The following is a 27,515-nucleotide window of genomic DNA, read 5'->3' as shown; positions in this document are numbered from 1 at the left end:
AGAAAACAGACATCTAGTGGTAATCCACGGTTGTTTGTAGTTTTGACTGAATGCATTTTATTGAATGTTTAAATGTAAATGTGACCTGGATATGAGCTTAGGAGAGAAAATATTGGTCTTGAGCATAGTTTAACTTTTTCATCACACACATGCATGTATATAAATAAAGACTGGCAGAAGCGAGAGAATGAAGAACACGATCTGTTGTCCGTCTCACCATTATTCTGTTCCTTACAGAGATAATATAATCCTGGCTACATCTACTGAAGTTTTATGAAACCTTATTTTGGAAATAATGTGTGACTCACAAGCAAACAAATGAAGATCCTCAGTGCAAAATGCCATGACAATGCGTCGCGTCACCCTCGTCCACTCTGTAGTCTTACAACTGGTCATTAAAGTTACTTTAGGATTAAACTCTCCGTTCCCTAATACCCGATTGGAGTCCCTGTCCTTAAAGGAGCTATCAAGCCAGCATCCCAGAAATAACATCTCTACAACTACTTAGTGTAACTCAGTCCATTTTAATGACCACTTCAACTGTACAACAACAGAACAGACCTCACTACATCATAATATCACTCTGCCAGCCTTAACCATCACGAACCTCACAAGCAAAGTACACAATATTATATAGTTCCTGATTAATTAAGGAACAGAATATATATGGTACTGTTGTTAACATCCATCAAAGTCTCTAAATAAACTTAAAAAGATCAAGTAATATACAAAAGAAGTCTTCACAAAAATAAATCTCATCTTGCAATATCATATCAGGGCTGTGCTTCTGTTAGCTTGCTGCAATGTTCTTATCCCCCGTAGAGGCCAAAAAACAGTTTATGCAGCTGACACAAAGAGTTGTGAATTTATTTATTTTTAAGACAGAGGACAAATGCTATTCATTAGTGTGTTGCTCTCCCTAAAACAAAATCCAAACTCAGTTGCAACTACTGCTGACCTGAGGTGACCCTGTGCACCCATTCCCAGAGGCAGCTCTGTATTTGTTTTACAGCCTGTAGAGCATTTCCAACCACACTGAGCAAGGCCAGGGCCAACAAATTTACAGCCATTTATGGTATGTACCTTGGACAGGAAGACTAGGCTCATGTCAACAGCCTGAGAGAGATGGTGGTGAAAGAGCTACTGTCACTGCAAACAGCTTCTGAGATGTTAGTCCTGTAGTTTTTTAGTCACTTTCTTGGGACTTTTTGGTGTCTTTGGAAAAAGAGAAGCACAAAAAAGAGGAGGCAAAGATATCAAGTGTGATGTTGAGGCCTGGTTGTTAATCCAAATGTAAACAAGAACTCTGCATGTGAGAATAACACTGAGTACAAACACCTGCATGACAAGATGGAGGCCAAAAAAAGGTAAGTGCAATTCCCTGAGGAAATAGCTCTTCACCAACAGAGAAAGACACAGACAGCATAGCCATGAGCTGCTAGGCAGAAACACACTTGAAGGATCATATGTGAGATTTCTGACACGACAGTTGTGGTCAGTGGCCCCAGACAACCTTAACTCTGAGCTCAATTTGCATTTGAAGCAGAGAATAAAAAAATAAAAAACTTCATTTAAGGAGTAATGAAAGTTAGAATTAACTGTCTATGTAGTCTTAAGTGCTAAGGCTGAAGGCAACTGGACTTCTTTTTGGTTTCCTTGAAGACGTTTCACCTCTCATCCGAAAGGCTTCTTCAGTTCTGAAAACTGGTTGGGGAGTCCCAGGTATTCATCCTCCAGGGGTGGTAATTGGAGTCATTGACCCACCCAGTTGTTATGCGAGTCGTTAGGATCACATGCTTCAAGGTGTGAATGGGGGTTGAACCTCCTGGGCAAGGATCTCAGGACTGCATTGTAAGTGGCTGAAAAATGGTGTCGTAAGCTACCAACTCTGTTTAGAGATGGACGTTCCAAGTGGACATAGATGGCATTGGACATTGTTGTCCTCAAAAATGTGTCCTTTCTCCTTCAGGTATAAATGAATCGCTGAGTCTTGTCCTGATGAGCTGGCTCTCCTGTGTTACGCCTTGCACTTATGGAGTGGTTGTTTTGTTTTGCCTATGTACAGGTCCGAGCACTTCTCCCTGCATTGTACAGCGTACACAAGGTTGCTCAACTTGTGCTTGGGAGTCCTGCCCTTGGGATGAACCAGTCTCTGCCTAAGGGTGTTGCCAGGTCTGAAATGCACCAGGATGTTATGTTTGGAGAAAATTCTTTTGAATTTCTTTGACAGTCCTGCCACATATGGTATGACCATGTCTATGCACTTTAATTACAGAGTCACCTTACAGGAGCAGCAGGGTGGCTCTTGTTAGACCCTACTGGAATTGCTTTGCTTATTATTAGGGCCCATGCATTGAAGGATGCAAAGGCCCTATTGGATCTCTAGTGTTTATATGGGCCTGATGAAGAATTTGGTGCAAGACCCTATTGTTTTCCAAATTGTTATTAGGGTTCGAGCACCGAAGGATGCAAAGGCCCTAATAATAACATAGTATAAAGTTGTGACTCAAATATACATTAAAGAACAGAGGATTAAAGTTAAAGTTAGTCAATCTAATATTAGGACATAGACGATTATAAATTTTGGAGCTTTTGGGTTTTTGTCAGAGGGTGTGCCAGTGCTGGCATGGCAAATTTCACTGTCTCGCCATGAAACAGGAAGTTGCTCTAACTCAGGTACATTGTCCAGTCTGCCCAAAACTTTACATGTATGATCAGGGCCTTGGCCTGAACACATATACACACCAGCTTTTGGTCATAGCACTACCTGCTGGCAACCGGAAATGAAATGTGTTACGCTCAGAAGGTGATTTGTTACTTTTCAACAGGGAGATGCTCATGTTTGTGTGTGTAGGTGTGCGGGTGGGGGTGGGGGGCATAATGATGAAGTGAACACAGGGCCAAATGATATTTATACGTAAGTGCAGTGTCCGATGATCACAAAGGTGCATGGCTGCGTTGATCGGTGTTCCGCCAGCACCCCAAACAGCATGGGGTTGTGAGGTCCCGATCAATGCTGCTTACAGCTTTAACTGTTTTAATATGCCAATAATGTTTTCATCATTGAGCTGCAAATAAGTATCACTCATTCATTATTAGATTTTGTTGGATCTGATTCTGCTTATTAATTTTAAGTTTATATCAAATCATGATTTGTTAAGTTATTTTTGTGCATGACAAGATGGCAAAAGCTTTCAGCAGAGTAGGGCTGCCATAAATGCTTATTTATTGGTCATAAATAACAGTGTTTTGTGATTCCTTTGGGATAGAAAATGTTGGATGAATAATAACTGCTTTACATTTGTTTTTAATTGAACTGAATATTTTAGTGCTGGCACAGTGTACAGTATATATAGTGACCTGCTTGATGTTGAAACATAGTGGGGAATAACAGTAGCAATTCACCAAGAGCACATGCAATTACATATCTGGAGAGGTGACAGCTGCCCAAGACAAAGCTGACACCATAAAAAGATACCACCAAATTGTTATTTATTATCTTTTATTAACTATATTTCATAGTTTTAGTCATTACAGTAGCAGACTAAAATATAGCTGTGGGTATTGCTATAAAGGAAATGTCCAAAGAAACTGAAACTGGTTTATCAACATATAAAGCAAATGGATGTTAAGAGTCTAAATAGCATTGAAGAAGTGGGGTTAAAACAGACAGGCTAAATGACCAATTGATTACACAGAGAAACCTTGCAATTTATAAATGGTAAATGGACTGCACTTATATAAATTTTTCTAGTCATGGTGACCAAAGCACTCTACACTTCTGGTCATATTCACCCATTCACACACATGTTCATACAGCGCTTGTTCTATGTATAGAGTGCTGTAACACATGCCGTTGGGGGCAAATTGGGGTTCAGTATCTTGCCCAAGGACACTTCAGCACACGGACTAGAGGAGCTGGGGATTGAGCTATCCATCTTCTGATTACTGGGCAATTAAGCCACTCTACCTCCTGAGCCACAGCCACCCCATTTTGATCTCAGTTGTTTTCTATCTATCTCCCTTCATTCTTTGCTTCATTCAAAATCTTCCAACCTTTCAGTCTCACTCATATTTTCCTATTTTTATTCCCCTCTGATTTCATCAACTTTCAGCCAGCTCTTTTCCTTCTCTTCCTGTTTTCCCTCATTTCCACATCCTCCAGATTACTCACTTTTCTCTGCCGCAGTCCTCTTTCTCTCTAACGTTTTGGTTGATCTCTATTGTTTTTCTCTCTTCCTCTCCTTCCATCCATCATGTTCTACATTTATCTTTCCTCCTTTCCTTCTATCCATTATATTATGCAGGTATTTCAACTTAACACACTCAGCTATTATTATTATTCATGCTATTGTTATGTGGGCCTTTATTCCTGAATAGCATTGTGTGTGTGTTGCTGCTGAAAAAGCACTCTGTCTCTCACTGTCTGTTACATACAATAGCTGTGTGTAAGTATGTGTCTGTGTGTGTTACCTGTAGACTGAGCTTCTTGTCAGGTTTGTTGTTGGGTCGCGCTCCTCTTTTCTTCTGGGAGTTCTGCAAAAAAGACACATACAGAGTCTTGTAAGACCTGACACCACATTGGCAGTGAACTGTTTCAGTTAGATGATGAATGGGTCAGATGAATCAGCCTGAATCAGTCTGAAACAAAACAGAGCATTAAAGTTGTTCAGTTCATTCAAGGTTTCACCTTCATCTTTCAACAGCACATCACAGTGCATTAAGTAAGTTTTCAGGACTTTGACAACATAAAGTTTTCAGGACTTTGGCAACATAAATTCCAGTCCAATGAAGGACGTTAACACAAAAAATGTTAGGTTTTCTAGGACACCGGAAACTTGAAAGGTCTCACCAGTTTACCAAGACCCCCTGCAAACCTCTTTAAGTAAAAATGAAAAGTTGAGGTTTTATGGCAGGGTTTATGTGCTGGAACTATTGTCTTTACATTTTTGTCCAAAATCTGATTACAGTTAGTGATATTGTGATGATAATCAACATTAAACAAACAAGATTTTAAACTATTCTAATTCTGAACTTCCAGCTTCACCAAGGCTGACAGCAGTAGCTTGAACCATTAAGTGGTTTTCTTGTTCATCTGGCACCTTAGCAGCCTCTCCTACGCACCTATGGTATTATTAAGGCTGGGCGATATAACTATAACGGTATATATCGCAATATAACCTTTCCTCAATAAACATTTCAGACATGGTCGATACGATGTCAATAGAACTCATTCCACCCGTGTTTTGACAGACAATACAGAAAGCCAATGATAACTAGAAAATGCATTTCCCACAAAAAATGCAGTGTGAATGCTGATAGCTGAATGGATAGCTGAAGCAATGCTGAAAGATGGCAGAAATTGTTGAAATGCAGAAGAAAAACTTGAAAGCCAAAAGAAATCACTAAAGCAATGTTTAAAATAACAGAAAATAGTGGAAAAACAGCTAAATGTAGGAGCAAAATTGGAGCTGAATGATTACATTTTTGCAGAAATAGCTGCAATATTTTAAAAAGTTTAAAGAGTAAAGTCAAATACAAACAAATATCCTGAAAATGTATGTTTGCTGAGGCAATGCTTACGATGGAAAAAGATTAGCAGAAAATACAGCTAAATGCAAAGGCAAATTTGGAAGCTGATTGTTTGTGTGCATTAATTTGAATGGCTACATTTTTGCAGAAAAAGGTCACTGAAAAAAAAATCACTGCTTAAAGATAATTCACCAATCAGTGATCTCTGTGTAAGAGGAATCCACCAGAAGGGCCAATGTGTTAATATATAGATGTCAGTTGTGTGTGTGTGTGTGTGTCAGTGTGGTTGTGTGTGTAAGCAGCACATGTTGTGTTTAAGTGTCCTTCTCTTTCTCTGTGTATTTCAGTGTCTGCCAGTGTCTCTAGTCAGCTGATCACAATCACCTGTTTGTGTCAGATTTTGCTATGTACACCTCTTGAACTCCTGCGATTCAGTGAAAAACCATAACTCTTATTGATTAAATCTGGTGACTACCAGCATCAAGAGGCTTTACTGAACACAGACGTGTCATTTGTGTACATAAAGTGAAAAATGACTGCAGTGTTGCAGTTTCAAAACTGGCCTGGTTTGTGTGCTCCCTCAAAACAGTTACCATTGAGGTGTATGGAGTAGTTGAGGGCTCTGCTCAGTGCTGAGGGGTTGCTGCTGGAAAAAATGTAAATCCTATGGCTTATGTAGTCACACTGTGTAACAGAGAAGATATCAAAGATATCACCAATTTGAGGTATAAATTGTGTGTGAGAGGTGAGTGATGTGGGCAGGAGAAGAGCAGAAGCAGCTTAAAAAAAACAAAACACTGAATGATAAAATAATAGCAGAAATGATTGGGACTTGTTTAAAGCTTAAAGAAAGTTTCTAACTGAGAACTATTTTATTTTATTTTTTTTGCATTTTATGACAAAAATGCATGTGTTGCTGAAAGCTGTTGCAGCTTGCTTGAGGCTGCTACAAGTTGCTTGCTTGCCGCTGTAGCAGCATGCTGTCAGCTGTTGCAGCCAAAACATTTTTAGTATTTGTTTTTCACTTCAGGTTTACATACCAGTAGTTTGCCATTGTGGACAATATGGGATTCTGTAAAATAACACCTGATGTTACGCAGGGGGGGGGGCAGCTGGGAAGCGAACCGCTGACTTTCGGAGTGGGACGTGAGCACTCTACTTGGTGAACCACAACAGCCCACAGTGAGTATTACGCAGAGTAGATATACCTATCTCACATATACTGATCTTCAGTACACAGACTTCAGAATAAAGCTTTTTAACTGTGATTTTAGTATTTTCTGTAAGCGCTTGGTTAGCTGAGCATGAGAATATATAGCATGTGTCCACACTCCACACACAAAGGGAAATTTTATGATTTAAAGATGTGGGGAGCTAAGGAGACAGAGAGCCGGCAGTTAATGAGAGCTGGACTGTGAAACCTCAATGGACTTAGATAGATGCTTCGAGCTTCATTTTGATAAATGTTATGTGCATATTGACACAAATCTGTGCTTGTAGGAGCAGAAGAGAGATCTGATTCCAGCTTTAAAATATCCACTACTCCTCAGTCTAGCTGGTCATATGACACACTGATAAAACCACCAACAAGCTGTAATAGCCTTCACTAAAACAGCACAAATCTCCTAAATTAAACATTTTTAGCAGATTTAAAGGTATAATATCAACAGATCAAAGTCTTGGGAATATTTTAAGACAAAAATTGACTCTGTGGCAGCAAGTATGCCAGACTAGAAAGCTTGAAAAATTGAGTGGGTTTGAAGAAAGTTGAGCTCAACTCCCATAGGGATTAATTTTTTATTGATATGAAATTAATATAAAATCACACATTATAGTTATCAGCGCCAAAAATCATAGCATAAATATCCTAAAGATGCTTGATCTTTGAGCTGGGAAGCATGTTTCTAGCTGTAAGCATTTAGGAGGAGTAGCGCGCCAAAAAATGCTGCCAAAGCAGCAATCACTCAATAATAAAGATTAGAAGAACTATTGTGTGATTCAGCATTCACACTAACTAGAAAATCAATTTCCTGCAGAAAATGCAGTGTGTCATAATGAGTTATATTGCTTATGTAGTCACACTGTGTGACAAAGCACAAAAATATCTACAATTTGAGGTATAAATTGCATGTGACAAGTGAGAGATGTGGCACTCACCTCACTGCTGACATTACCCACTGTAGGGCTCCCCAATACACACTCATTGTAACTGAGAAACTGCCAGAAATGAGCAAGAAATTTCAACTGTAATTATAGTAAAACTGTACAAGATATTAAAAATCTAAATACAACCATAATAGCTGAGATCATTGGCAGCGTAAAGCTTAAATGACGTCTCTAGCATAAAGTATGCTGAACTAGTTACAGTTCTAGTTACAGAGGAGGAAGTTTCGGAAGATTTGAGCATTCCATTTATTCATTTGAATGAGAAAAATGTTGCAGAAAAAGCTAAATATTTCAAAAAATATAAATAGTAGAAAAAAGTTGAATAATAGCATAAATGTCCTCTGAGCTGAACATTTTGATAGTTGTGCCAAAAATGTATGGAAGAATGAGTTGAATAAAGATTTGAAGAACTACAGTGTGTGCACACCAGTACGTCAGGAGTAGGGGGGAGATAAAGTAGAAAATGATAGAAAATGTAAACGAAAACTGGAGCGACAGCATTACGGAAGAAAACACTTCAATAGACACAACCCCAAATGACAGAGACATTGACTTAGACTTTATTGTCCCCAAGGGGAAATTATTTTTCACAGCAGTGTACTCGATTAACATACACAACCACAACAAAAATAGACTTAACAGTACTTCACATAAAAGACTTAACATACTTTACCACCACCAATCCACCCATCCCTAAGCCTGTGATAGCTTAGGGAATTAGGCTTCTTTGAAAAGGAGCCCTCCTGCATTTGAGAGCCTTTTACCTACACCCTGAGGGCAGTTGGGCCAGATGTACATTAAGTACATTTTTGCAGCAGTATTGGTCAGTTGTGTAAGTCTGGTCTGATTTTTAACAGAGAGCATGTTGAAAAAACAGGTGGAACGATACAATAAATAATATTGTATAAATATTGGCTGAATGGTGCTTTGATAAAGTAGCAGAAATAGATGAGGAGCAACATGAAGTCCTTTGAGTTTAAGGATGACTGACAGTCTTTGGTGGCTTCTTTTCTGAATGTGTGTGTGTCTGAATGTGCTAATCAAAGGTAAATGTGTTGTCTAACGTTACGTTGAAACTGTCCACTATTTCAACTGTTTGGTTATGAATGAAAATAGGGTGCTGGGGTGAAGGGGGAGTGAGTATCAGCTCCTTTGTCTTGGTGACATTGAGGTTCAGGCGGTTATCCTCACACCACTGGGTGAAGTGTGAGACTGTGGTGTAGTAGTCCATGACAGAGTTATCTTTGAGTAGGGTGAGAATGGCTGTGTTATGTAGAGCAGGTATAGGAATGGACTAAGCATACAGCCTCCTCCAGTGTTGATAATGAGAGCAGGAGATGTGGTTGACCCTGCTGTACTGCTTGCTGCCTGTTGCTGAAGAAATTATGTATGAGATGAATCAGCCGGGTGGAAATGTTGAGGTGATGCAGCTTCAGGATCATCAGATGTTCTGGATGGAATTAAAAGCAGAGCTGAGGTCCACGAAAACTATCCTGGCAAAATGGACTGGAGAGTCCAGATGCTGAAGAAGGAGGTGCAGCAGACAGGCTACAGCATCCTCTGTGTCCCTTGTAGGCAAAGTGGAGGAGGTCCACTTGTGGATTAACAGCTGGCAGGATGATGTTCAGCAACAGCTTCTCCAGGCATTTCATGATGATGGATGTGAGTTCAGTGGGCCTCGGCTTCTTGGGGACAGGGATTATGGTAGCCATTTTCCAGATGTAGGGTATGGATGTAGGGTATGGCTGTGAGGTAAACTTCAAACTCAGGGAGTGGAAAATGGATGAAAGCTCTTGTGCACAGTTCTTCAGCACCCTTAATAAGATGCAATCGGGACCAGGGGCCTTGCCCAGCTTATACCTGCTGAGCTGACACCTCATGTCCTCCACTGTGAAGGGGGATGGTTCATCAGGGTCTGGTGGAGGGAGGGCTCTAAGGCATTTTTTGCATTCTGAAAAATCCTGATTGTCAAAATGGCCGTAAAATGCATTAAGCTCTCTGACAAATAGTGCTGGATCTGTTATTGCACATGTGGTGGCTTTTAATTCACATCCTGTTAATATCTGTACTTTTTGAAATGCTTGTTTTGTGTTCATGTTGGCAAATTCATATCCTACTTTGTCCTTGTATTTCAGTCTTGCCCTAAGTGCCTTGTTTTTGATATTACGGTTTGCTAATTTCAAATTAACCCAGTTCTCTCTGAAGGCTTTGTGTTTTTCTTTAAGACATTGTTGATCCATGGTTTGGAGTTGGGAAATTTCCTTATTGTTTTGATGTAATTAGCAGTAGGATTGACAGGTACAGAGAGCTGGTAGAAACACAGTTAATAAAAATTCTGTGGGGTTTGGGATTTGTCCCTGTAGAAAATATAAATACAAATCTGGCTTAATGTTAGCTAGAGCATTCTACCATTTTTCATCTACCATCTTTCTCTCTCTTCTCTCAGCTCAACTGGTTATTTTGCAAATTGATAATATTGTAGCAGCAGCAATAATTTGGGCCGCCACTAAAGTAATGTAAAGTTTGCAGCCTGTCGCACTGTTGCTACTGCAGTGCTGTGTTTGTGAACTGTGAGGCAGCTAACAGCGCGTCCACTGACTTTCTGTGAGTTGAATCAGGGTCTTCTGACTGATGCATCAAATAGTCAATATTTAAAATTGACTTCATGTTATCTTCATATCTCACTCAGGACTAAAAAGGAACCTTCAAGTTCGACATAAATTGTGATTTTATTTATATTGTGTTATATACATTGATATAGACCGATATGAAAATCATATTGTGATATGATTTTTTCCCATATTGCCCACCCTAGGTATTATCAATGTTTTTTGGCATAAAATAAGGCCAGAGCAACAGAATTACACACACATTTAGGATACAGTATGGCACAGAGACCCAGATATCATCACTGTGGTGATATTGATCATCCCCGTGGTGATTGGAATCACCACAGCGATACTGATAAGAGCCTGGAATTTCAGCTGTGAGATAGGCAGAGAGAGAGAAATATAAAGAAAATGAGAAAGAGAGGGAGACATAAGGGAAATATGAAAGGAAAGGATAAAAATGAAAGTGTGGACTAAAGAGTTGACAACATGAACTACTCCTTTTACACACACATCATTCTTTGCCCATTCAATTCTGCCCAGTGCATTAGCTCCTCATAAATCATTACCTTCTTTCTCTTTAGAGCCAAGACCAATCACGCAGGCTCATGCACACTAGTCAAATGCCAAACAAAGCTCTCTTTCTCTCTCTCACTCACACACACAGAGTTAGGACAGATGCTACAGTACAAGTAGCTAAACTCATCTGGCTCAGTCTGTTTCCATGGAAACATGCTACTCTCTGCAACAAATCAGCGACAACAAAAGAAAGAAATGGAGGGATGGATGGAAGAAAAAGGTGAGAAAGGATGGTAAGAAAATATAAATCTAAGATTTTTCTTTTAACGTAGATTGTCTTTTCCCAAAATATAAAGTGAATAAATTGAATTGTTAAAATTCTGCAACATTCAAGCACTGAGGAATTTCTTAATAATTCTTCTTGTCCAGGTGGAGTTGCAGTGCAGCATCAGCATGAAGGACATTTTCTTATTTTTCAACTCTGTCTCTGTCACTCACCCTATCTCCCTCCCTTTAATACTTTTTATCCTTTCATCCTCTGCCCTCCCTCTCTTCCTCTCCTCCCTCTCATCCCTTCATTATATTACATAGTTATATAATGTCCTTTTAATTTTTCATCTCCCGTTGTCCTTCCCTCCATCTTGTCCCTCCCTTCTCTCCTTTCTCCCTCCACCAAAATACCTCCCTCCCTTCCTCTCTCTGTCTCCTAACCCACTTTGAGATCGGTTTATCATGGGGAAAACAGTCTGTTAATGGTTAACTCAGAGATCAATGAGCCTGCCTGATACTGGAACCATTGATTTTGGCTGGAGGTTGAACAGATGTCGAACTGTTGGATTGGGCATTCAGCTGAGCAGCATTCAGTTACAAAGAGAAGCTTCATGGAAAAAGATTTAAATTAATTTATGCTAGACTCCTGTGAGGAAGCTCATGACACTGACTATCTTAATCTGGTGATTCCTCATAAATCATTACCTACCATCAGCAAGAGGAAAAGTTGCTTGATCTGCCAAACAATGGTTTGATTTTTTGTCTAGGAAACACAAAAACCTTTGTGGGACAAAAATAGTCATAGGTAGTTACTTTGTGTGTAAGTGGAGTGTAAGTGAGTAGTAAAAGAGTACCTCTTTTTATATAACCAATTGGGGCCAAACCAGTGTGGGCAGCAGTGCAAAAATGTTTAGACGCTAGGGGGCAGTGCAATGCAGCTTTCCTGTGTTTCCCTCTGTTTAAGACATTGTTGCCGAAACTTGTTGCCAAAACTTTCCGGAACTGCCAAAAAGTTGCCTGGATTATCAATTTCCAGTGACTTGCCCTGACTGTGACATTATGTATTGTGAAAATACAAAATAGCAGTGTTAACTGGCAACGAGATACTGAACAACCTGAACCACAAAACGCTGACTTGCCTGAACTGAGTCTGAGTTTCCACCAATTACAAGTTGCACCAGCAGGCAAACACCTGCCAGAACTGTCAGTATAACAGTTCACCGGGGAAATGGTGCCTGGAGCAGAAAGGATGATGTTTTTGGTTAAAATTTAATCTGGTGAATACTGTTCATTTCTGGAGATATCTTTCAACAGATCAAGTGTTGCGCTGTCCTTTTTTTTTTTTTTTTTTTTACCTCCTAATGTTCCTATAATAAAAGCATGAAATATGACAAACAGTGCTTGACAAAGAGAATTATCTCCAGTCTCTGTATGACCGGATTACATTCCTTCCATTTTACATTCCTCTGTCGGCAAATGCGGCGCTCGCAAATGACGCCATCCACACCATCGTCGTGAGTCTCCAGACACAGCACCCTGACGCATTCATCGCAATATCTGGGGATTTCAATCACACCACTCTGGCTACTACACTGCCCACTTTCAACCAGTTTGTGGACTGTCACACCAGGGAAAACAAGACACTGGACCTGCTGTATGCCAATGTTAGGGAGGCTTACAGCTCCACTGCTCTTCCTCCACTTGGAAGATCAGACCACAACCTCATCCACCTGCAGCCTCTGTATAAGCCCCAAGTCCAGCGGCTTCCTGTGACCACCAGGACTGTGAGGAGATGGTCACAGGAGACCGATGAAGCTTTGCAGGACTGCTTCAAACTCACAGACTGGGAGCTGCTCTGTGATTCGCTGATTCGCATGGAGAGGACCTTGATGATCTCACAGACTGCATAACAGGGTACATCAACTTCTGTGTTGACAGTGTTGTTCCTACAGTATCTGTACGCTGTTTCCCCAATAACAAGCTGTGGGTCACCAGAGACATCAAGGTCCTGCTAAATGAGAAGAAGAGGGCCTTCAGAGATGGGGACAGGGAGCAGATGAGGCAGGTTCAGAGGGAGCTTAAAGTGAGGATCCAACAGGGTAAAGACAACTACAGGAGGAAGCTGGAGCACAAACTCCAGCAGAACAACTACAGACCGGTGGTGCTGACATCCCACCTGATGAAGTCCCTGGAGAGGCTGGTCCTGTCACTTCCTCGGCCCCTGGTCAGCTCATCACTGGACCCTCTTCAGTTTGCCTACCAGCCGAAACTAGGAGTGGAGGATGCCACATTTTTCTGCTCCACCATGCAGGCGCCCACCTGGACAGACCCGGTAGCACCGTGTGGATCATGTTCTTTGACTTCTCCAGTGCTTTCAACACCATCCGGCCTGCCCTGCTGGGGAGCAGGCTGACGGCGATGCAGGTGGACCCTCCCCTGGTTTCCTGGATTATGGACTATTTGACGGGTCGACCACAGTACGTCAGACTGCAGGATGGTGTGTCGGACACTGTGGTCAGCAGCACTGGTGCTCCACAGGGAACTGTTCTTTCCCCCTTTCTGTTCACCCTGTACACCTCAGACTTTCAGTTCCACTCTGAGTCCTGCCACCTGCAGAAGTTTGCGGATGACTCTGCAATTGTTGGCTGTATCAGTGAGGGGAATGAGGAGGAGTACAGGGGCGTTGTGGACTCTTTCATCGAGTGGTGTGGAACTAGCCATCTGCATCTCAATACCACCAAGACAACGGAGCTGGTGGTGGATTTCAGCAGGAGAAAATCTGCCCCTACACCCATTTCCATCAATGGTGTGACTGTGGATGTTGTCTCAGATTACAAATACCTGGGAGTACACCTGGACAACAAACTGGACTGGGCCAAGAACACTGAGGCTGTTTACAAGAAGGGCCAGAGTCGACTCTATTTCCTGAGGAGGCTCCGGTCATTCACTGTATGTAACATCATGCTGAGGATGTTTTACCAGTCGGTGGTAGCCACTGCCATCTTCTTTGGTGTTGTGTGCTGGGGCAGCAGGCTGAGGGCAGCAGACGCCAACGAGATCAGCAGGATCATCAGGAAGGCTGGCTCCGTCCTGGGGGTCTAACTGGACTCTTTTTTGGTGGTGTCTGAGAGGAGGATGCTGTGTAGACTGCATAGTATCCTGGACAACAATGCCCTCTCCAGCAGGTGATAACCTCGAACAGAAGCACCTTCAGCAACAGACTCATCTCCTCCCCCCCGGTGTAACACAGAACGCCAGAGGAAGTCCTTTCTTCCTGTGGCCATCAGGCTGTTTAATTCATCTACCTCTGGTCGTGAGAGGGACAGTGGAGACACTGTGTCCTGAGGCCATAATGCTACTTATCACTTTATATGCTATTTCACTTTATCACTTTACTTCTTGTTCTTATACTTATTTTATTCCAACTATGCTACTAAATTACAGTTCGTATTGTTGTATATTGTATATACCTACATTACTGTAATCTTTGTGGCATTTGTTGCATTTAGCTATTTATTTATTTATTTTATGTTAGCCTTTATTTTATTAGCTTTATTCCTATATATTCCTTATAATAGCTTTATTCCTACTCTCTCTTCACACTGTATTGCTTTTCCACCTCTTTTCCAACTGGTGCACAGCAATTTCCCTCGGGATAAATAAAGTTTCTTGAATCTTGAATCTTGAATTGAATCATGAATTACAACTGAGCTGTGTATCTCTTCCTCAAGTGATGAGTACACCTAATTCTTGTCCTTTTTTTTTCTTTTACAATAGTATGCTTGGAAACATTCATTATGTATTATGTAAAAGCACACACACACACACACACACACACACACACACACACACACACACACACACACACTGTGACTAGAGCCTGGACCTCATGTTTCTGAGTCTGCAGGTTTACGGTTACACCACAGATAAAATAGCAGGTGTACTTCCATGTTCTCTGATAACATACTTAACAGCTTTCTGGCTGTGTCCTCTGCTTTTCCAGTGGCAGCTAACTTTTCTCAGGTAACATTTCACAATATTTGACAATAACCACACTGTTAATTCTATACATGAGAAATGCTGATGCAAGGGCAGATGGGTGGGTTTGAAAATAGTGGGGAAATTGATGAAAAGACAGAAGGAGACAGTGAAAGCGAGAGCAGAGGGATTTTTAAAGACAAATATGCAATGCCAAGCCCTTTTTTGCCAGACTGAACTGGTGGATGGATGAAAACCAATCATGACAGAGAGGGAAAGAGGGAGAGATGTCCATTGGCATTGATAAAACAAAAGAGAGAGATATCAAGAGTCATGAATGAAGTGTCTGTCGTGAATGAAGAGGCACAGCAGTATGAGCTCTCCTCCTTCCAGTCCAAACTGATCTGCAGCTCAATCAGCCATGACAATCAGGCTTACAGAGCAGGGCAGGATCAAACACACTGAGAGACCTAACATAATAGAAATGTTTATTAATTAATTCATTAGAGTATCCTGTTAGAATCATTACAAGGCATATGGTGGAGGTAACAGTGTAATCTAGCTGGTGAAATATCACAAATTACAAAGATGAATCCTAATTACACTTCTAGCTGACCTCTGATTGTGCTGAAGTGGAGCCACGTAATTTAATATTTTCCAAACTCTGTTTTTAAAAATGTTGCTAAGAACAGTGAAGATAAGGTCAAAGCAAGAAACTGAAACTTTAATTAAGGACATAAAATAATAAACTTATACAAGCTTGGTCAGAGAAAGATGAATTGTAACTGGTTTTCTGACATCATAATAACCCATTTGAGATGGGAAATATGCTGCAGGTCTTCCTTCTTTTGCACCGGTAAAAGACTACAGTAAAAGACAAACAATTTTAGTGACATCGTGGATTAGGGCTATGCAATACGACCAAAATCACAATATAAGTCATATCATTAAACGATAGATATCAGGATATAGTGCATCTTCTGTAAATTCAATAAATTAATATTTTATATATAATGACCACATGGAAAGGACTATTTCTTTTTTACATTTTAAATTATATACTCAAAAATTATATATATATATATATATATATATATATATATATATATATATATATATATGATAAAAATCTAAAATATTTATGTATAAAATGTACATAATACAAGCCTGACATAAAATATTGCTATATAAAATATGACATAGCACTTTCAAATTTATAGAGGCAATACAAGGCTGTTTTCTGGTCCGTGTCAGACATTTTGTATCCAAACCACGTATATGCTACAGGGGCAGCCTCTCATTTTGGAACTTTGTTTTGGCCGGCCCTTCTCCTGTTCGGAGCTACCCGGTTCTGTTTCACCTTCACTTGCCATGCTAGTAGTCACACTCCTGCCTGCATCCACGTGGTAGTGTGTAAGATTGCAAACCGTCATCTAAATGATGAAAACATACTGCCGTAAATAGTGCATTTTACAACACCACAAAGTTAACAATATGGCATAATATGAAAAACTAGATGCACAAGTTTTCCAAAACCATCAAACTGTTTGACTCATTAACACCACACCAATTAAATTCAAGGGTCCACATGAAGGCCAACAAGCTGTCCATTAAACATGTGAATTTAAAGTGTCATTTCACTATATGTTGTCACATTACTGCCTTATTCAGAAAATGGATTTAGGAAATATCCTGAAAGGAACATTTGGAACACTGAAGCATTTAACGCTTGAATTTAGCAATTAGTTGATGTCATGTTGGACTTTCTAGTCAAAAGCAAAACAAAGCTCTCTCTCTCTCTCTCTCTCTCTCTCTCTCTCTCTCTCACACACACACACACATGGGTACTGTATGACTGACCTCTACTTGATTACAGTGTTCACATAACTACAGAGAAGGTGAGGATGAAAGAAGGAAAAGAGCTAAGGGAGCATTTCACTGGTGATGTGGGAGGGAGTTCCCAAAAAGTTTGTTCTCTCATAGATAAAAAAACGTTTTTTATCAAAGCAGCCCTAGTTTGAAAATGATAAAAAGATTCAAGAATTCAAGGATTCAAGGAGCTTTATTGTCATTCCAACACATGTGAACATTAGGTGAAACGCAATAGGTTACTCTGGTCCCGGTGCAAGCCAATACAGAATAAATAACTAAGTATAAAATAAAGTATGCAAGTAATAGAAATATAGAAAATTCACAGTATAATAGAAAATTCACAGTATAGGAAATAAAATGAAATGACACAACAACAATATCCAAAGTCCTTTACCAATGAGGTAATGTGCAAAAAGTTAAAGTGACAAAAGAGAACCAAGTGACTGCATCATGCACAGAAACAGAAACAGAAACAGATGATGAAACAGATATTCTGTTTGATAAATATTAATCTCAGTTGTCTCTCTCTGGTGCCTTGGGTTCCCAGAGAGATGAGGTTGTGATCCTGGCAGAGTGAGACAGTCAGAATGATACAAATAACGTGTTTTTTCCCCTGGTGTCTTCTAGCCAGTCAGTGGAACAATGAAAATTGTATCTCAAACTGATGCTCAGACTGACTCCCAAGGAAAACCCATCTTGTCTATATTGATTACGTTCAGATTAGATCAATACCCTCATGTAACTAAGTACAGTATTTCATGATGTAATTTCACACTGGTGCTCAGAGGCATTGTTGAGCTTCATATACTTTGCCTAAGATCAATCAGATTCTAAGAAATCAACCTAATTCATAAAACATGCAATTTGCAGCCTGTACACAGACTTTTGTGAATACTTAAAAATCAATGGTCCCTGGCAACAAAGTTGCAAGGAATCTATTGTTTTTGTAGAGATTATTATTAGGGCCCTCGCAACAAAGTTGCAAGAACCCGAATGGGGCCTCGCAACGGAGGACCTCAAACTTGGTCAGGATACTCTCAAGACCTATGTGATTAAAATTTATTAAAAGATTTTGTTGATGTTGAACGGCACCTCACCTCTGCCTCGCCATGAAAGTTGTGTTTAAGTTGCTGTAATTCAGCCATACTTTCTTCAATCTGCCCCAAATTTCACAGTGTTGATAAGGGTCCCGGCATGAACACACCCTTTGACGTCCTATTACTAGCAGGTTGACGTGATCCATTTCAGATTTGGTCAGGAAACCCTTAAGGCCTTCATTATACCTTATTGTGAAAAATTTGATGTTCCGTGGAAGGGCGTGTCTGTGGCGCTGTGGCAAAGTTTGATGTTTTGCCATTAAGCAGGAAGTTGATGTAACTCATGCAAAAATTTTCTGATCTGCCCCAAACTTGATGTGTTTGATAAGAGTCCCGCCCTGAAAACATGAAAACATCTACATGGGTCTTGCTTATGGGAGTGGCAAAATGGCTCCATAGCACCCCCCGAACATATTCAAAACCCCCTTGGCATTGGGCTTAGTTTGTCCTGAGGTGAACAAAATTAAGATGCTTTATGTAACATGCCGAGACACACCAAAAAGTCTCGCGATGTCATGGCCTCAAGTTGGCCATTTCAATTTTATCACACAAATTTTGATTATTTTTCACAATTTGGGGACGTTGTATTTGATCAAACTCCTCCTACAGATTTTATCATATCGACCTCAAACTTGGTCAGGATACTCTTAAGGCCTTTGTGATTAAAATTTATTAAACAATTTTGTTGATGTCGAAGGGTGGGGCCGTGGCGGCACCTCAAATTTCGGTGACTTGCCATGAAACAGGAAGTTGCATTTAAATTGCTGTAACTCAGCCATACTTTGTTTAATCAGCCTCAAATTTCACAATGATGACAAGGGTCCTGACATGGAACATATCCACATGCCAATATTTCCAAAATTGCCACCTACTGGACAGAGGAAATGACATGTTTTAGACTTTGACGTCCTGTTACTAGCAGGTTGACGTGATCCACTTCAGACTTGGTCAGGAAAGCATTAAGGATTTCATGATGCCTTATTGTAAAAATTTTGATGTTCCGTTGAAGGGCGTGTCTGTGGAATTTCAATGTTTCGCCATTAACCAGGAAGATGATGTAACTCATAAATACTTTGTCTGATCTGACCCAAATTTCACAGGTTTGACAACAGATGTGTCCTGAACACATCTACATTCCAATATACAAAGATAATCAAAGCACCACCTATTGGCAAAAGGAAATGATATGTTTTATCTAAGTAGGTTGATCTGATTGACCTAAAATGTGGTAAGACAAGCATTAAGATCATAATGGTGACTGTGAGTCTTCATGGGACGCCCTTGCTGTTAAAGTTAGAACAACTCCTAAACAGAAGTTGTTCTAAAACTTCCTAACAGAAGTTGTTCTAACTCCGCATGCACTGTCCAATCTGCCCCAAACTTCATGTTTGCTTAGTGCCATGGCCTGAACACATCTACATGCCAATATACAGATATAATCACAGCGCCACCTATTGGCAAAAGGAAATGATGTAGGTCCCTGTGATTCACCTCAAATGTGGTCAGACAAGCATTAAGATCATAATAGTGACTGTGAGTCTTCATGGGACACCCTCATGGCCTCAACACATCTACATGCCAATATTCAGGAATAGTCATAGCGCAACCTGATGGGGCAGTAAGGACTTCTGACTCATTCATTCTGTGTCTGGTGTCATGCAGTTGCAGAACTGTGTTGTACAACCTGTGCGGACCCTGCGGTCGCAGGTCCCCCGATGGGTACGGGGTGCGAGGGCCTGCTCAAAGCTTTTTTTCTTCGGGTGCCTAATGAATTGCCTTTTTGAGGGCCTAAACATGCACAAAAACTCATGAAAATTAGCAGATTCCTCAGGCCTGGTGAAAATTTGCATGTTTTAGTGGTCTTGAACACGGGTGTGGCAAAATGGCTTGGTAGCGCCACCTAGAAAATTTTGATGGAACAGCCCCTGAAGCCTGTTGCACCTAGTATCTTGGAGACGTCCTAAAACCAACAGGAAGTCAGTTATATTGATGGGGAAAAAAAAGAAGAAAAAAAAAGAGATGCAATTCCATGGGTCACACTTGATCAAACTCTGCCTGGACGCATTATCCAATTGACCTAAAAAGTTGTAAATAAGTTATTAAAACATAGACAAAGTTAAATTGCAGCGCTTTTTAGTGTTCGTGGAAGGGTGTGCCCGTCCTGGCCCCTCAAAGTACAATGACTCATCATGAAAACAGGAAGTTGCATTTAACTTTCTGTAAGTCAGCCATACTTTGTCCAAAGTGCATCAAACTTCACAGTTTGATAATGGTCCTACCTGCAGACATTCATATGTTAATATTCATAAAATTGTTGTAGAGCCACCTACTGAGAACAGGAAATGACATTGTGTAGGTATGGTGTGCTGTTACTAGCAGGCTGACCTGATCCACTTCAAATGATGTTTGTTTGTGTGTTTTATAGTAGGGCTGTCAGTTTTTATTTGAAATTTAGATGTGTGTTCAAATGTGGGTGAAAAGTTCATATTTGAACTGCAGTGATCTGTGTGTGAAGTGTAGGCTGCAGTCTGTATCAGACCATGTGAAGTAGTTTGCTGTTGATCCAGCAGAGGAAGCTCTATCAGCTTGACCTGTTGACCTCAGGTCAGTGAACTGAGGTAATGTTTATTGCAGTGTTTTTCTGATATGAAAATGCATATTATTCAACACACTCAGCCTGAGCAGGCCCCTCTTCAGAAACTCATATTTGCAGTTGCCAAAGCTGGCTTGAACCAGCTGAATTGAAGCAGCTCGAGTTGATGATCATAACTCTCTCCAAGTGCGTTGAAAAGTAAAAGCTGCTGGCCTTTACCTTTTCTTTGCCAAACCACCTGTTCAGCAAGCATTTAGAAAACTAATATTTTCAGCATTGTCCACAGTCTCCCAACATGTTTAACAGGAAGCACAGCACGCTGTTTAAACTCATAGTGAATTGTTACTAAGAAGCTAAAATGAAAGCTTGTCTGTATGTAGTCTAATTGCTTAGTTTGCCACTAATCTCAAAATTTCACAAATTGCTGTAAACGTCACTCTCTTAGACAAACAAGCCCCCCAACATATTAGATTAATGTCCAGTGAGATATTGAGTTTACTGTGATTTTACTGTTGCTGTTCTAGAAACAGTATTTAGTTGTACTTAATATATAACTCAATTCTTCTCGTATCCTGAATTTATTCTTTTGGAAAATGATAAGTTAAAAAAACAGTCTGAGCCAAACTGATAGGTGTCTGGATGGATAAAGATAAAATCCTAATGATACCCATCCCTACAGCTGGTTAGTAGCTTTGCCCTGACTTTAGGCAGATGTGCAAATCACTGTTCAAATCATTTCACTATAAGCCTTGTTTAACGTGATTATTATTTTTTATGGCACACAGTGCAATCACTCTCAAAAACGTGGATTACTTTATTTTCTTTCACATTAAAGGGCAATTACTTAAATCATTCATGTAGATTTTAATAAATCTTTTACCTTTAAAATACAACAACACATTTTTATTTCTGTGAATTATCTATTTATTACCAAAGCATTTATTAGTAATAAAGTTAACATGGAAAAAATATGAATGTTGCACTGAATGTCGATGTAAACGTGCCCCTAACTTTTGGGCTGGTGCTCCTAAAATTTTCAGTAAGGAGCACTGGTGCTACTAGGGGAAAAGTTAGTCTGGATCCCTGAAAAGGATTAAGCCCCTCTAAGGATCTGTCTGTGCACAGGGCTGCCTTCATCAATGATACAAATATGCAACTGATGGACACAGTAAGAGATATTTAACTCATTTGTTCTGTGTCCAACGGTCAAGCCAATTTCAGAGCTATGTTGTATGACTTGTAGGTTGACAAAGATCCATTTCACATTTGGTCAGAGACATTTATTGTTTATTAAGCCAAGAGCTGAGGGCAAAAGGACAGAGGAAAAAGCTGCTCTTAGCCTATATCTGTACAGGTGGCTGAAGGGCACAGTATGTGATTTTTAACTCATGTGTTCTGTTTCCAACGGTCATGCAATAGTACGGCTGCCAGTCTCGTACGGGGTGCGAGGGCCCATTCAACGCTGCTTGAAGCTTTAATTTCTTTTTCTTTTTTTTAAACTCACTCATATTTCAGCTTATTAAATAGGATGCCTCTCCTTTGTATCAGGCATGTTTATAAATCTTCCCACCATGTCTGCTCTGCTGTAGTATTTCTAGTTGTGCAAGTGTGACATGATGTAACACAACACTGACTCCGCTAACATCAGTGGAGCTAAAGCCAAGGGAGTGAATGGGCAATTACCATCCCATTAGCACATCAACAAAGTGCTGCAAGATTGATAGGGGAATGGATATGAATACATCTGAAAAGGAGCTACATACACCTTAAAGTACATCAGCAGCCTTCTGCTGAGTCCTCCTGGTTTGAGTTTGCCTCTCTCCACTCTCTGCCTCAATTTTTCTTTGTGTCTCTCTCTTCTCCAATAAGTAATCAAGACAACAACAGGCTGTATTTAAAAAACAGCTGAAAACTCCTCTTCTATTTACCTTGGCTTTTCACCAGAACCACTGCTCACTTCCAGCCACTTCCATGAGAGAAAAGCTTGTGTGTCTGTCTCCAGGCACTCTGCTTATTAAGGCAGTGTATTAGTAGGTGACCTTGTGAAAATATACGCCCTGAGTGCTTTGTATTGATATTAATTATTCATGTGTGTAAGAGGTGTGCAATTAATGTGGCCATATGTGTGTTTAGCTGTGTACAGTTAAGCTTGTGTCAGCAAGAAATGGGTGTGTGCACTATACAGAAGTATGTACTCAATAAATTTGTGTGTTTTATGAGTGTACCTGGCGGTTGTTGAAAGCTGAACACATGCAGGAACAGAGGATGTGTGTGCATGTGTTTGTGTGTGTAGCAGACATCAAACCTCAATGCCTCTCTCCCCCATCCCTCCTTGAGGTCATATTGACATTAAATGTTCATTAAAGGACTAATAAAGGACTAATAGTTACAAACCAGTTTTGCACTTTTGCAGGTTTCTGCATAGTTGCAATTGCAATCTCAGCTAATGGCAGTTGCAGTTATTGGCATTATCAAGTGATGTAGAAATAATTTTGTTTGGTTTCCTGATTAATTCTATGCCTCATCAAGCCCCAGAGCTCAAGATGGCATCTTTTAATGCTTGTTTTTTTTTTTTGAACAATGGGAGGGATTCAGTCTGTGTGAATGAGTGTGGATGAGAAATCATCAAATTCAAAAGAGCTTAAACCTGAGATAAATTACTGGCATACATTGGGGGTGTAAATCAATCAAGTTTCATCATGATATGATATTATATCGATTCAGTGGACAACGATTCAATGTTTGTCGATATCACAAATTCTGCTAAGATATGATTTTATTAGATTAAATTCAGGAACCAGCAATTGATATGAGATGATAGCATCTGCTGATTTAACACAAGTACTTTCATTCATGTCAAATCACAAAACAACTAAAATATCATTTGACATTTTTATTCCTGAGCTCAACCAGACATTTAAATGAGAAGCAATATTCTCTTTTAACAAAAATTATAGCGACAACTGGCGTCCGCCTGGCACCTATGATCAGGCATCATCTCTCCCAGCTTCCTCCCTGAGTTTTCCCCTTGTGTGTTGTGTCCCCCCAGCCCCACCCTCTTCTGTGTTCTTGTGTGTGTGGATTCCTTCCATGGGCATGGCCTGGTGCTGGTTACCTGACATACCTGTTGCCCATGAAATCATTCTGTCGGCTCATCTACCCTGGTTCTTCCCCCATTCCTCATCACTGTTCCTCAGAGTATGGTGGTGACTCTCCTGGCTGTGCTGGCTCAGAGCTTTTAAATAGCTTTTTGAGTTTCTGTTTGAACCTAAGTTAATTTTTGTCTCTCCCTGTGCCTAGTGCCTGTGTCCACCTCGCCACAGCCCGTCCCGGCTGGAGAAAGCCAGCAATCCTCTGCCCCTGCTGCACCGATTTACCAAGACAAATTCCTTGTATGTACAAACTTACTTGGCAATAAAGTCTGGTTCTGATTCTGATTCTGAAGCTTATGCTGGGGAGGCCGGTCCCTTGTCCCCTCTCCCCTCTTCATTTAGGAAGCTCCCCTTTCCAGTCTTCCCCCCCCCCCCCCCCGCCCACCATCCACAGTGTATCATGTCATTTCATGACATGATACACTGTGATGGACAATTCAATACAATGTTATGCCTTTTAGTCCTAAAGAAAAGTTGTACTGCCAAAGTGCATTGAGAGAAGCAGTTTTTCTTTTTCACAGATAAAATTAATTTTGCATGGCATTACCATTTGTCATATCATGTCCACATGACCTCCATATGGTTAGTGGCTTCCTGAAAAACATGCCTCACATCTTTAATTAGACTGGATATTTATTGTCCACCTAGACACATACACAAGTGAGCAGTGACAACTGGTTTGTAGCATCACATTGTATGTATGTGTGTTTGAGAGAGTGGAGTGGAATGTGTATGACAAGTTGACTGGGTTGCCTAGTAATTGGCAATGTGAACTGCATCAATTATGTCAAAGTGTGTGTGTGTGTGTGTGTGTGTGTGTGTGTGTGTGCCACACTTGGTTATAAAAATAAAAAAAGCATGTTGAATTCATTACATAAAATTAATAACACTTCCTTTAATAATTCAGTAATGATTAAACAAGTTAAAATCTGCATAAAGCAAATTCAGAGATATGTCTCTAAACACGTTATTAACATGAAAATAGTTCCTGAAAACGTGAAAAGACTGTAAACTATACATTACTGCATAGTGGAGTGAGACCTTTTTGTGAGACAGTTTTTCATCAGTTTCATTTTCAGGATTTTATGGACATGTCTGAAATGGTGGCTCAGTGATGCACTGGAGCCACCACTCAGCATAAATCCACCTCTAATACAGCAGAGCTGCATTAGCATCAGTACTTCTCTTGCTCGACAACAAGCTATTATAGGTTTTGCTAGTTAGCTATGCTGTCATCTCACAAATGCATCTTCCCTGGATGCCAGAGTTTGCAGAACAGCTTCGGTCTTATTTAAATTTTAAAAGGCATTAAGGCATTACGTGGATTAATTTAGTGAAGAGCCATACTGATGGAGAGCTGAGGAACGCCACTAGCACCCGTCTCTGCACTGACCGTTTCACTCCGGACTGTTTTACAAACTTTCATCGGAGACAACAGGAATTCACAGATAATCCGCTGTCAGTTTTGAATAAGGCCAAACTGACCATCTCCCTCTCTGGCCTTCACCTTCCTGTCTTGCTGACATTGCTCACTGTCTCTCTGTGTGTATCTATCTTTGTATCCTCTTGAAGATGAGGGATCAAAATGGTTAGAGTAAAGCTGTAACACAGTTTTTGCCATAAAAACACACTTGTTATTACTGGGACAAAGTTAGTTATTATTAGAGTGACATCATCATACTTTTTTTCCCTATATTAATTAACATCATTAATGCTAAATGGTCTTTACAGGAGTTATTGTTTTAGTAGTTTCATGTTTAAAATCAGTCTAATAAGAGCCTGCGGGCTAATAACCGAGCTGCTGCTAACGATAGTTCTTTCTAGATACACAGCTTGTTTTTAGGTTAGGATTCCTTCAGTGTTCATTGTTCAGGAGGTTTTTAGTGGGAGCTGAATTATCCACTAAGGCCTCATTGAATAAAGCAGTTTCGTATTTTAAAAAAATCAATGTTTCTTCTTGACACATACTCAGGACGTTGAGAGCAGCTGTTTGCTCAGCTTGTTTCTCTGATTACTGTGATTACTGAAGATCCAGAAGATGACAAAAATCCTCATCTGGTTTAAGATTAGAGTAATAACATTAAAGTGACAGTGACGTGATTTCAAACATTCAGAAAGTAGTTGGGTGAAAATGTTTTAATGTCTGGCCATCCGGCTGTCAGCCGGCGCTGGTGGAAAACACTGTGGATTTGTAGTATCGAAATGGTTATGTGACAGTAAACGACAGGAACAAATAACCAATAGTTTTGGTGACTTAAATGATTTCAGAAAAAATGCAGCTACAGCTCTGAAAAAGAATCTGATGGAAGCCAAGAAAGAAGCAATAACAACCGATGCATGGACAGCTCACACATCAGAGTTTTTTGGTCACTGTCACGTACTGTTACATCGACGTTGACTGGAAGATTTCTGGTTCTGTGCTTTAGACTCTCAGCACAGTTGACAGACACACTGCTGAGAACTAGTCTGAGGTGCATCATTGATGAGTGGAAATGGGAGGTAAAGTTAGTGCATCTGTACACTACAGTGCAAAAAACATGACTCGGCATGACAGCATATCATTTTGGTTTGGGTGAAGGACACGTGTTAATGGTGATGTCACAACTAATCGACTTAAATTGGCTTGATCAATCGACTTCAAAATGACTTGCAGATTATTTCCAGACCACAGGAAACCACATGAAGGTCCACACAGCAGACTATGTGCTATTAAGTCCTTTTTGCTTTGATTAATAACAGCCTATTTGATCTCACTGACAGCAGAACAAAACCTGGATCTGATGGACAATGTCAGGGCTCTGGTGACCTGTAGGTGTGTCTGACAGTTCAAACACACAGACAAAGATCAAGCACCACACACAGGTGACATGAATAACTGCCTAACATAAGTTTCTATGATTAATGATGATTAGAACATTGACTTCTACCATAGTGGCCATAGCTCGCTGTTTTCGCTACTTTGGTGGAGCACAGCCAACGTGCTAACATTACTACTGGTTAGCACCTACTCTGTCTTTCTTTAATTTGTTTTAAATTGAAGCTTGTCATCTGCAACCACTTCCTCTCCTCTTTCTTTCACAGGAAAGCAGTAGAATGACAACTGAACAGCTTTTGTGGGCTCAGAGCTATTCAAACAGCACAGGACACAGCACTACGGCATTTTGAAAACAAGACAGCCTCAGGGAGGTGAGGCCATGGATGTATTGACCCTGGAAACAATACTTTTGCTTGGTTGTTATGTCAGACCTCAGAGCCCACCTACCTAATTTGCATACGGACACAGAAATAAGTAAATGTAAAAACGTCTTATTATAAGTGTCAGCAATTTTTCATGTTTGTCACCAGACATAAAACACCACCTGTCTCACAGCTTCAGCTTGTTTATTCCCTCTACTTTTGTTCCCATCCTTACTCTTATCTGAGTCCTGTGATCCGGGCCATCAGCCTCTCAGGAAATCAAACCGGATATGACATGCTAAATGGAACCTTAACCTCTCTCTCTGAGGAGAGAGAGATGTTGTGACCTTGTCTTTTCCCCAATAACGAGTCAGCTTATGGGAAAAACTGCTCTGCTTGGTCTGTACACTTGACACATGCTCAACACAGGACCTAGTAATGTAAATAAATTTTTTCCTCACAATGCTTCCTTCTTTTGCTTTAATAGTTATTATTTACTGCCATTAGAATTCACTTTACTCACCAAGATTATTAAAGCCTTGTTTTATCA

The 27,515-nt window shown here is 40.3% G+C and overlaps 1 protein-coding gene and 1 long non-coding RNA gene across 3 annotated transcripts in view; one reads left to right on the top strand and one right to left on the bottom strand.

Moving 5' to 3' along the window:
- LOC108900460 (protein SOGA1-like) overlaps positions 1-27,515 on the bottom strand; it is a 115,038-nt gene that overhangs the window by 32,162 nt on the left and 55,361 nt on the right. The window contains 1 exon segment of the mRNA XM_018701506.2: positions 4,474-4,536. Coding sequence (XP_018557022.1) covers positions 4,474-4,536 — 63 coding nt within the window.
- Positions 1,114-27,515, top strand: LOC108900461 (uncharacterized). 2 transcript variants are annotated; one of them, XR_007813357.1, is made up of 3 exons: positions 1,114-1,367; positions 23,937-24,028; positions 26,870-27,515. It is a non-coding gene; the product is annotated as an uncharacterized LOC108900461 (long non-coding RNA). The 2 variants fall into 2 exon arrangements; XR_001963722.2 differs by lacking the exon at positions 1,114-1,367 and adding an exon at positions 10,564-11,106.

Source organism: Lates calcarifer, linkage group LG6 (assembly GCF_001640805.2).
Source record: "Lates calcarifer isolate ASB-BC8 linkage group LG6, TLL_Latcal_v3, whole genome shotgun sequence".
NCBI lineage: Eukaryota > Metazoa > Chordata > Actinopteri > Centropomidae > Lates > Lates calcarifer.
Note: the sequence above shows the minus strand (reverse complement) of the source record. Positions and strands in the feature narration are given on the sequence as shown.